The following is a 10884-nucleotide window of genomic DNA, read 5'->3' as shown; positions in this document are numbered from 1 at the left end:
ATGTGGTATTTTTGAGAAAAAAAAACTTAATTTAATGGTATTTACAAGAATTACTCTTAAAACATATAAAGTAAAGATAAAAAAAAATTCACAAGAACTAATGAATGAAAATAACATTTGTTACAAGAATAGAGCAACAAAATGTTTCAGGCAAACTTAGAAAACAATATTGTCATTTATATAAAATTAGTTGGTTATTCTGTGTATATATATATATTGTGTCATTTTATCTATCCTTTCACATTTCATCACATCCCCACTAGAGAAAGAAAGAGATATTTCTCTCTCTTCTCTTTCGTTTTCGCTTTTAGATTGAGTTTGACTCTTCGCCAGCCACCGCCTCTCTCCATCAATGGCGACACCATACCTCTCCCTTCAACCTCTTTAAGTAAAAACCTGTTTTGCTATCTCTTCTTCTTTCTCTTTCTCCTCTCCAATACGCATCATTTCTCAAAACCCTAGATTCACAAATATAACCTTCTCTTTGTGTTCTTGTTTCTTTCTTCCATGTCCATATGGATTCTTGTAACAGTGGAAGCTTGCAATCTTCAAGCGACGACCACGAGTCTTCATCAACTGGTGCTCCACCAGATCACTCCTCTTTCTTCCTTCCTCCTTTCCAACCACCGCCTTCTTCCTCTGCCTTCTACGGCTCTTCCTCCTCCTCTTCCGCTACTTATCTAAACTTTGTAAACAATCTCATCTCCGATGACATTCTCAACCAAACCCATCTCCTCCCTCCTCCACAACCACCACCACCGCCTCCCCCTCCTCCTCCCTCTTCTTCCCGAAACCCTAGAAAACGAACAAGAGCTTCAAGAAGAGCTCCCACCACCGTTCTCACCACCGACACTTCTAACTTCAGAGCTATGGTTCAAGAATTCACCGGCGTCCCTGCCTCTCCTTTCTCCCACCCTTTCTCCTCCACTACTCGCCGTTTCGATATTTTCCGATCTCCCTCGGATCCTCTTACTTACAACCCTTTTCGTCCAATGCCTCAAAAACCTCATCATCAACCTTTGAATCCTTCATCTTCTTCTTTACTCAACAATCATCACTCCACTACTTCCATGACCTTCCCAGATCTACCTCTCCCTCAGAATCAGACTCACCAAGTTTCTACATTTCAGTCTCTTTTGTCTCATCAACATCATCATCATAACCATCAAACAACACTTTCTCCTCTCCACGAGCTTGACTCAATGAATCTCGGATCATTACAGCAAAATCACCATCCAACGGCTGATGATCATAACCATCAGCTAATGATGAGGCAGTTCTCGGAGTTTGACCGTCGGACAGAAAAGAGACCGGAGATCCATAACAATGTCTCATCATCTTCTTCTTCAGCTCCGACCAAAGGCTCTTCAGGTACTACTACTACTACTCCAACAACAACAACAGTTGATCCCTGGATTTGCCCTACAGATTCCAATAATTAATTATATTTCATATATACATTATTATTTTTCATAATTATAAAACCATATCTTATAATGTTTAATTCTAGTATCTTATAATCAGATTGTAGTCACTGAGATTGAATTATCAGAATTTTTTTCTTCTTATGAATGATATATTCCATCAAAATATTTATTCTTATTTATTGCTAGTGATTATACTCTGTCTAACACGTTACGATGACCCATAATGGGGTATATGATTCTCCACATGTTGTAAGTACTGTATGTAAAATAATGTAAGTATATATAATGTATAAATTTGGTTCTTAGGTCTTGAAGAGAATCTAATTCGGATTTGGTTCGTTGGTCTATAACGACAGTTCACACGTGTGATGTGTTTTGTTCCATCGTTACTTTGACATATCTTCCCCTCTATATATAGGTTTTTTTGTAGTCTAGTTAATGTTCCAGCAACTTTTATTAACTGCTCTCCATCCCTGTCTGTACGAAATAGAAAAACTAGGTCTTACTATTTTGTCCTTTTCTTTTCAACCGAGTTAAAGTAAACAAGATACAAGGTGTTTTCGTGATAATCCAATAATCATTATTCATCAAGTCATCTTAATTTATTTCTTCATGTGATTCATTTCAACGTTGAAAGTAGTGTCTCACATTACTGTTACAATAATTACATAGGTGTTCAATATTGATTTCGCCTGATCATATTTCTGGATTTTTGATATATATTAATATATATATATTACAGTAGTTAAAATAAAATCTAAGTCCAATATATATAGATGGTGTGGTATAGTTTCGGTTCAAAAAGAATAACATGCTTTAAAAAATTAAATTGTTCCGCTTTGTTTTCGACTTCGGCATCACAATTTCGGATATTGAAAAATTGAATTTATGTAAATCATATAATATTCATGAAAAATTGATCTGCATGTAAATTATAATGTTTCTTAAGAATTGTGATGGCTTTTTCCATAAACATTGGTGAATATATTCAATAGGTCTTTAGAATGGAATTAAAAGCGTTACATCAGATCGATTTTTTTTTTTTTGGACAAAACATCAGATCGATTATGTTGTAGTATAATGTGAATGTTTTGAGTCATAAGTTTTCGGCAAACTGTTCTTCAATCATTGGATTAAGAACTACTAATATTTGTTTTGGTGAAAATAAAAATAATATTCTTTTAACGATGTAAATCAGAATATTCTGAAATAGACAAATAGTACAGTATTATATGATTAATAAAATCACTATAGAAAATTGTATTGTGTAACATTTCTACAAAATTTCCGGAATTCATTAATAAAGTTTAAGATAAAGAGTTTTTATCAATGAAATGCCAAAATATAAGTTCAAACAAAAAAAATAAAAAGGTGTTCTAATCAATGAAATACCAAAAATAAGTCAACTTAACATATCTCTTTCCCTAGAAAGTTTGAATTTTACACCATTTAGTAACCAAAATTTTGGTCTTAACATTAAATTTATACTCTCTAGACGTGTAACAAAATATTAACATATTAGATTCACTTTAGCACCCATTTTTATAACATACCAAAAGTCAAACCTACGTAAAAAGTGTGTTTAGGTTAAAAAAATAGTGTATCAACTCGTGTAACGTTAGGTTGTTTGTCCCTTTCTATTGCAAATTTTGCCTTTTTCTTTTTGTTGCAATTTTGAGTAACGTTATACATTATTAAATATATAGAACTACGTAAACGCTTGGAACCGAAAGAGAACTAAGTAAACGCTTATTAGGACCAACATATGAATGGTCCACTAGTATTATAATACTATATAGCAATTGTAATCTCAGATACTCGTCGAACGTCTTTGAGGATTGTGGCTGAGATGAGATATCATCATCTCTTTGTTAAGTATTTTCCATTCAAGCGTACACAATATCCATATTTCTAGACGTTTTGTTCTTGGTTTTTTTGTTCTTGAACATAATTATGTTAGAAACTCAATCAATTCTTTTGGTTATGGGAAACCCGGTATTCTGATTCAAATGTAAACTGGTTGGTTAATTCAAAGGAACAAAAGTTCACTGCATATATTTTGTACTAACCTCTCATGAAGAAAATGTTCTTAAAAACTGATTGCCTTTCGAAAACAAGGGTGCTGGTAAGTCATTCCACTAGGCGTTTGTTTTATCTCCTTGTAAATGATGTATGTACGTAGAAGGTTAGGTATCCTGCTTAAACCCTTTTTTAATTAGCTATTAAGAAAATGAGAATATTTTGAAAAGAAACAGTGGAAATAGAAAGTGGTTACTAAAGCCTACATGTTAAACTACAATGGTCACGTTTTGTTTTCTTTGATAAAGGTCAATGGACATTGAGTCATTTTCTATAAACATGAAACTGAAAAGTATTTGAGATTTGAATATTTCTTTTGATTACAATTTGCTGAAATTATTTTAAAGATAGAAATTAATGTAAAGGAAAATGAAAAGGGGGTAAAAAGTCATTATTGACCAGGGAAGACGGTCATGAAACGTTACGTTTGATTAGTCACATATCAAACCTTCTATTTAGGAAGTTATCATCTCAGAATGCATTGTTTAGATTTTAGACTCAGTAATATAGATACTATATATATACATATGTGTATGCATTTAGAAAACAATAATGAGAAATGGTCGGGGGATCAAGTTGGGTAGATATTGAGGCACGATGAAGATATAATAATCATAAGCGTTTGCGGTGATTTGTGTCTCTTTCTTATTTGGAATCATTTGAAATGGCCCACGCCAGAGAATATTATTATTTCTAGTAATTATGAGCAGATATTTCATTTCATATCTCCAAACAGGTTTACAGGCACAGAAAAGATCTTCTCATCTACATGCATAACGCGTATTTAACTCTTTATATCGTACATGTAAGATTAAGTTGACGTTTATTGAACGAATAATGGGATAAAGAACTTGAGACCTATCGCCAAAATCTTAAGTACGTGTGCGTATAACGAAAAAATCAGGAGTGTGATAAAAAATGTCTCGTACGTTCACCTTAATCTAGTGGAGACCTTGCCTATTGATTGGGGCCACAGGACGTAACATGTTTTCTACTGCGACAGATAGAAAAAAATAGTTGATACCGTAGTGATGGGTGAAGAGTAACAATGCATGTAACATCAATGTTCTCTAGCTAACAACATACTTGGATACATAGCTAGACTATATAGTAAAATAAAATAAAAAAACCATAAGAACCTTTCCATAATTACTTACTTAAACCTCACCAATTGTGAATTTTATTTACTGCGTCCAATTTAATAAATCTCACTCAAAACAGTCTTAACTGTATTTGTTGTACTAACGTTTGACTGATTTTGGCTCGTGCATAGGACATACTTTTTTCTTTTGGGTTTCTTTTGACCCAAATCTTCTTTTGCTTACTTGTCCTACGCTTGCTTCTTAACGTATGAAGCCATGTGATCTCGTAGCTTGAGGCTAACCATACACGTTACAATGTCCTTGGCAGAATTTGTTTGTCCATCATCTGCTAAATCTTAGCAAACTTCAAGTTAGGTTCTTGATCCAGCTTCCGTAACATCATACGTCCCATCTAGAATTTACATCATTTCTACTTATGTGTGACTCCCTTAGGCCTTTTGACCAATGCAAAAAACACCCTATCATAGTCTTCTATCACTTTTTGTGGGCATTCTCTTCACCATAGCCTTCTATCACTTTTTGTGGACATTCTCTTCAGTCTTCACTATATATGCATATCACGTAGCATATTATATCTCGACTCTTCTGGTTTTAAATTTCACATCAATGGTAAATGCCAGCTTATACAATTAGTTTAACTTTGTTTTCAATTTTTCCTTAGGGAACAATGACTTTTATGCATTTTTCAACAAACAGACCACTCAAAACTTACTTGTTTCAACTTAATAAGTATTATATTAGTACATTTTTCTCATTATTAATTATTAAAACTAGAAAATCTACATTAGAGTTAGTTTTATTTGTTTTATATAATATATGAATATCTTATATACGAGAAACATAAACCAAATTACCTTCATAGGATTCGATTTTACAAATGTAATAAGTTGTCGAAAGAGAAAACGTAGTAGCATAAGAAGATATTTGCGTAAAAACCTGAAAGAAAGAAAAAATATAAAAGTAAGTTGCATCAAAGTTAGAGCTGGTTTCTCATGATTCAAACTTAAAAAGAGTTATGCTACAATTGGGCCATTATTTTTGTCTGCCTTATTGCTCTGTCTACTGAACTTCACTCATTTTACTCTTGCCTTTTCTAGTTTAAGAGAGGAGAATATATACATGTTAAATTCTCTGAAAATATTAAATTTTTGTCGTTTAGAAACTAGGTTTTTATGTAACGGACTAACGGTCCAATGGTTCTCTGTCCTAGATACAACGTGATGTTGGTTTGTCTGGAACTTTTTTGAAAAAGAAATTTCAATATAGGAAACCTAGTTCACAACATATGCTATCATAAGTGAATTATTGCGATGAGTGCAATTTTCTCGATCATAAATGGTTTTTGTTGGATTAATAAATTCATGATTAGTTTGTATGTTGTTTAATATTGGTATTGCTGTAATATGTTGTATTGGTTGTGTTTCCTGTTAGCTTTTGTTGTTTCGATCCAACCATTTATTAAGACCATAAAGATATAATATCTTCATTTTTTAGAAGCCTCAACCTGTGATCGGCAAAAAAAAAAGAAGCCTCAACCTGCACTGCATCTTTCAAGAACTTCCACCTTTCATGGGCCACAGGCCAACAGCCACACACTGTTAATCTATTTACAATTTAGAAGCCTCAATCTGCTTCTCCGGCCCGCTAAAGATGAGATTCGAGTGTTTTGGATGATTTTTATATTGGGAGGTTTACTCTAAGAAATAACTAAAATGTCATTTTTTCGGAATATTTAATAACATATAAACCCTTTAGAAGATGAGTTAGGGAAAAAATATTACAAGTGTGCCATTAAAAGCATTGCCACATAATTGTTTTTATCACAACTATTCAAATTTTTTGGAGAGAAAAATTCGCGCTCATTTAATCTATATAATGATAGAAAAATTACTTACGAGAGAGTTATATAAATATTGACAGAGTTATTGGCTAGAGTTTTAAAATTGAGTAGATTAATTTGGTAGAGAAATATCAGTGATGGCAAACAAAATAAAAGCAGGGAGATTTATAGTTATCGGTAGAGATATTGGATAGATATATTGTAATGATGATAGAATTATGAAATTTTGATAGAGATATCAGAACAATGGTGACATATATAGTAGGCTTATGTCAGGTGGCAGTTTTGTTTGACAGATTTCTGTAGTCATTATGGCAGACATATAGGTTTTAGTAGTTTTTTATGACAGATATAATTTAAAGCGATGGCAAATATTTCCATACGGATATATATAATTAAAAGCGATAGAGTTATTTGTTAGTGTAGTGGTAGACATATTTCTTACTGAAATAACAAAAGTTAGGTAGAGTTAAACCAAAAGACGTGATAGAGTTAATTCGTTTCACAGATTTATACTATTGTTGTTTTAGGGTTTATTGTTGATTTACAGTCTCCTTTGAGACGAGTTTCAAACAGCCGCTAAAACTTCCAAGAACAGTCATCTCTCCTTCTCTTCAACTATTACAGAGGTAGTTGTACATTAAAAGTTATGTGGTTCTCTTTTTACACATCTTGATCTATTTCCCATTTTCCATAATGGAGGATATATCACTAGTGTGTGGAAAGTGGGTTTTAGTAAAGAAGCGGTGGGAATTTTATGTTGACGAAAGAAGAGATTCGAGGGTGCTAATGGCGAGCAAAAAAACATTATATGAAGATTTCGTTTCCATGATGTATGAGGATTTTGGGTTGGAGAAAGAGCTGTTTGGTGTTCAACTAAGTTATAAGTTTTCAAGGACGCCGCAAACTATGCCAGCTGATACACCTATTGTTTTTGTCTGCAATCATCGCCAGTTTGAAGGATATTTTAGAGAGTGTAAATCTGAGCGTCTATGTGTTGAGCTCGATATTGTAGGGGGAAAGGAAAGTGTGGATTGAGCAGGGTCCTGCGGATTATATCAGACTAAAAGATTAACTAGGGGTGAAGAGTACAACAAGAGAAAGGTAGTTGGAAGGAGTACAACAAGAGTACGCACAATGAAATATCATGCAAAGAATGTCTAGTGGGGGTTATAATTACCAAATCCATCAACCACTCATATGTACGATCATTTTTCGGCCACATCACCTTAGGACTCATTATCTTCATATAGAAGTTAGAGGCCCCAAAATCTGTCCTTAAGGGGTCGTCCCTGTTGGTATCAACCAGTTCAAATGAATAAGCATAAAGAACCACAAGAAGAACTTATTACTAGGGATAAAGAAGATGACAACTTACATTTCTTGTTTTATAAAATTCATTAAGGCATCCACCTTTGCAGCGTCAGCCTTTTCGAATGGATCATAAGCTGTTGGGGATAGCTTAACACCACGCAACATACGCTTGACCATTGAACTGCCAAGAAAAGGATCCTGTTGGGTGGATGATAGGTTCCTTGGTCTAACTTTCCTTGTTACAACATCATCCTTGCACAACACTAACAACTTCTCCAGAGCACCATCAAATGCCTTATTGCGAGCATCTTCAATGGGATAAGATTCATCAGAAAGTGTGGTTGGTGAAATTGAGGCTTTTTTTGGTGACATTGGTTCTTTTTTAATGACCGTTTGGTGGACTTTGAGTCTACCAGATCGTCTTTGCTTTGGGCTTTGGGCTTACAGAATTTGGCTTTTGCATTTGGATTTCTAACAGCACAAGATATGGGGTAGCAATCTGAAGTTTCCTTCACATGTACTAACCATGACTAAAACAAACCATGTAATTTTTTGTCAATTCACATATCTCAATAGTCAAACATATGATAATACACTTCCCTAATTTCTCAAAAAAGTTTAGTTTTGTTCTGTTTTAATAACATAAAAGAAAATGTTTAACAAATGGAAAATTATAGAAAACTCCTCAAGCAATAGACTCAAACTTCTTTTTTAGTAATTCCACACCCAGCTATCCAGTACACTGCGAATGAAAACCCCTGTTTTTAATCAACCAATTTAATTTAAACACTAATTTAAAGAGAACTGTCGGTCGAGGAGGTTACCTCATCTTTCTCTCCAACCACACCATCTTCACCTGTTGTAGATTCGGCTGCCTGAGTTTGAGGTTTGCCTTTATTTATGACCTCAACATCCGCTTCTAGATTTGTAACCATTTGTTCTAAACCTTTAAACTGTTCACTTAGCAAGACCAATTGACCACCCAAATGAGAGTCCATGGTATCAAATTTGTTGGACAATGAAGCTAACATGTTCACCACACTTTCAACACCAGCTACATCCAACGGCGCATGCACTCCACCAACTGACTCCGTCCTTTCTGCAGATTCAGCCCTTTTGCCTTTCTTGTCTGAACCACCAATTCAGAGTGACTTCTTCTTCGCTTTGTTAACCATTGATAGATTTCCTATATTGTCTTCACTTTCCACCTCTGCATCCAACTCCACGGCTTTTGTCTTTCCTTGTTTCCTCTCAACAACAGAACCATCCCAAGCTCGCTCATTAACACATGCATTCATAATATCACCCAACAAATTATCCAACAATTTAAAACCACCATCCCCTTCACCATAACCTTCGGTCTCATCAGGCCAGAATGGAAACAGTTCTGCTTCAGGTTGGACAACTAAATGATGAATTTGGAGCAACAAAACACCAAAAATTGTAATCAAGTCAGTTATAATATTAACACAATACAACCGAACTCGAGATATACACCTATATATATTTTCACAAACCTTCCTGTTCTTCCTATTTGAGAATAAGAAGTCACATATACTTCTCCTGATACGGTCTGCATCCCAACTAAGCAGGGGGACATCATCACCTTCGTTTTTATTTCCATATTCTTTGTCTAGTTCTCTAACACTCTCGGAAGCCCGAATCAACAGAACATGTGCACATCCATGAACAACATATGACGTGTTCTCATAGGACACGACTTTTATGGAATCGATTAGTCTCTTGAAACTTACTCAAGTATCAAAGAAACCTGTCAAATGCTTTTGTATTGAAAACATGTTTAGCATATTCCAAAGGGATCCTACTAGACCGCGATATCTCTAAAATACCGACATGCAACACAAAAAAAAGCCCAATCATTTTCCTTTTCAACTCACCCCATGTCCTACATTACCTCAATACGTCAATCAACTCTTTCCAGTTTGGTCACACCCTAGAGTCTACCTTCATCTCGCCCCACAACTCTCTGTGATCAACATCCACTCTGTCTTCCACATCAATTTTGTCACAGTTGAGGCCGGTGATATCACTAAACTCATGTAAGGAGAACCTAATTGGATTACCTTCTATTAGCAACCACATCTCATATCTTCTATGTAATGCCAATTGCTGAGTTAAGAAATGATGCACAATCTTGGAACCCCATACATATCGACTATCAGCGAGCTTCAAAATCACTCCCACTTGAGAATTATCACGAATGTCGTTATAGACATCATCCCCAATGCAATCTCCAGCATTCCAAAACTGTTTAATGTGAAATTAATGTGCATGCTCCTCTTCTGTAAAGGAGATTTCCCCTGAGGATATAACCTCGAAGGATATCTTAAGTTCTTTTCAGTACTACTAGATGCCATGTCCTCCCTGCAAATGACATTTACAAAATCCATCAGACTCTATGCAACAAACATATCACATTATAAAAAATTTTACTACACAATATCTTCTCTCAAAACTTAAGTCTATCATTTCATCACAAATTATCTCTTCCTATACAATCTCTACCACAACTACATAATAGCCTTTGTAACTCTACCAATATACACATATCTTCATTGCCAATCCCTGCCAAATTCAAATCCAGTTACATTTTACAAATTTCTCTTCACACTAGTTGTTGCCAACCCAAATGTATCTTCACCCACACTCACTACGGGCACCAATTCCTATCAAGCATCTCTAATTACCAGTTATCTTTCTTCAACCAAGCTCCAACCGCCACTAATTCCTATCAACCATTTCAAAATTCAAGAAAGGGTTTCAATGTGTTACTAACTAAATTTATGGGACACTCGAAATTAAACTACACCCCTTTACCCAATCTTTCTACTCATCACCGTCGTCACTATAACCTACCTTTCTCAGCCACCGCTAAATCTACCCAACCCACCTTCACCAAACTAAAATTACCAATATACAACTGTACTATCAACACATCCGAAGCTGTCATGGTATTTATACAACAATATGTTTCACTCACAACTTACCTTTACCGGATTCTCGCTGACGCCTAGCTTTGTTCTTCCGAAAACCTTCAAAATTTGCTTCTCTTTCTCTATATCAAAACCCCCTCACGAGAAAGATAGCATTTATCCCAATT

The 10884-nt window shown here is 34.8% G+C and overlaps 1 protein-coding gene and 1 pseudogene across 1 annotated transcript; one reads left to right on the top strand and one right to left on the bottom strand.

The window, feature by feature from the left end:
- Nucleotides 1–246: 246 nt before the first annotated feature.
- On the top strand, nucleotides 247–1590 carry LOC104777488 (uncharacterized). The gene has a single exon (XM_010501753.3). The coding sequence runs from the start codon at nucleotides 516–518 to the stop codon at nucleotides 1440–1442; it is 927 nt and encodes a 308-aa protein (XP_010500055.2). The 5' UTR covers nucleotides 247–515; the 3' UTR covers nucleotides 1443–1590.
- A 6871-nt stretch (nucleotides 1591–8461) lies between these two features.
- On the bottom strand, nucleotides 8462–10141 carry LOC147947035 (uncharacterized; annotated as a pseudogene).
- Nucleotides 10142–10884: the final 743 nt, after the last annotated feature.

This window comes from Camelina sativa, chromosome 3 (genome assembly GCF_030686135.1).
Source record: "Camelina sativa cultivar CO46 ecotype springtype chromosome 3, ASM3068613v1".
Lineage (NCBI taxonomy): Eukaryota > Viridiplantae > Streptophyta > Magnoliopsida > Brassicales > Brassicaceae > Camelina > Camelina sativa.
This window is presented reverse-complemented; position numbering and strand designations above follow the sequence as displayed.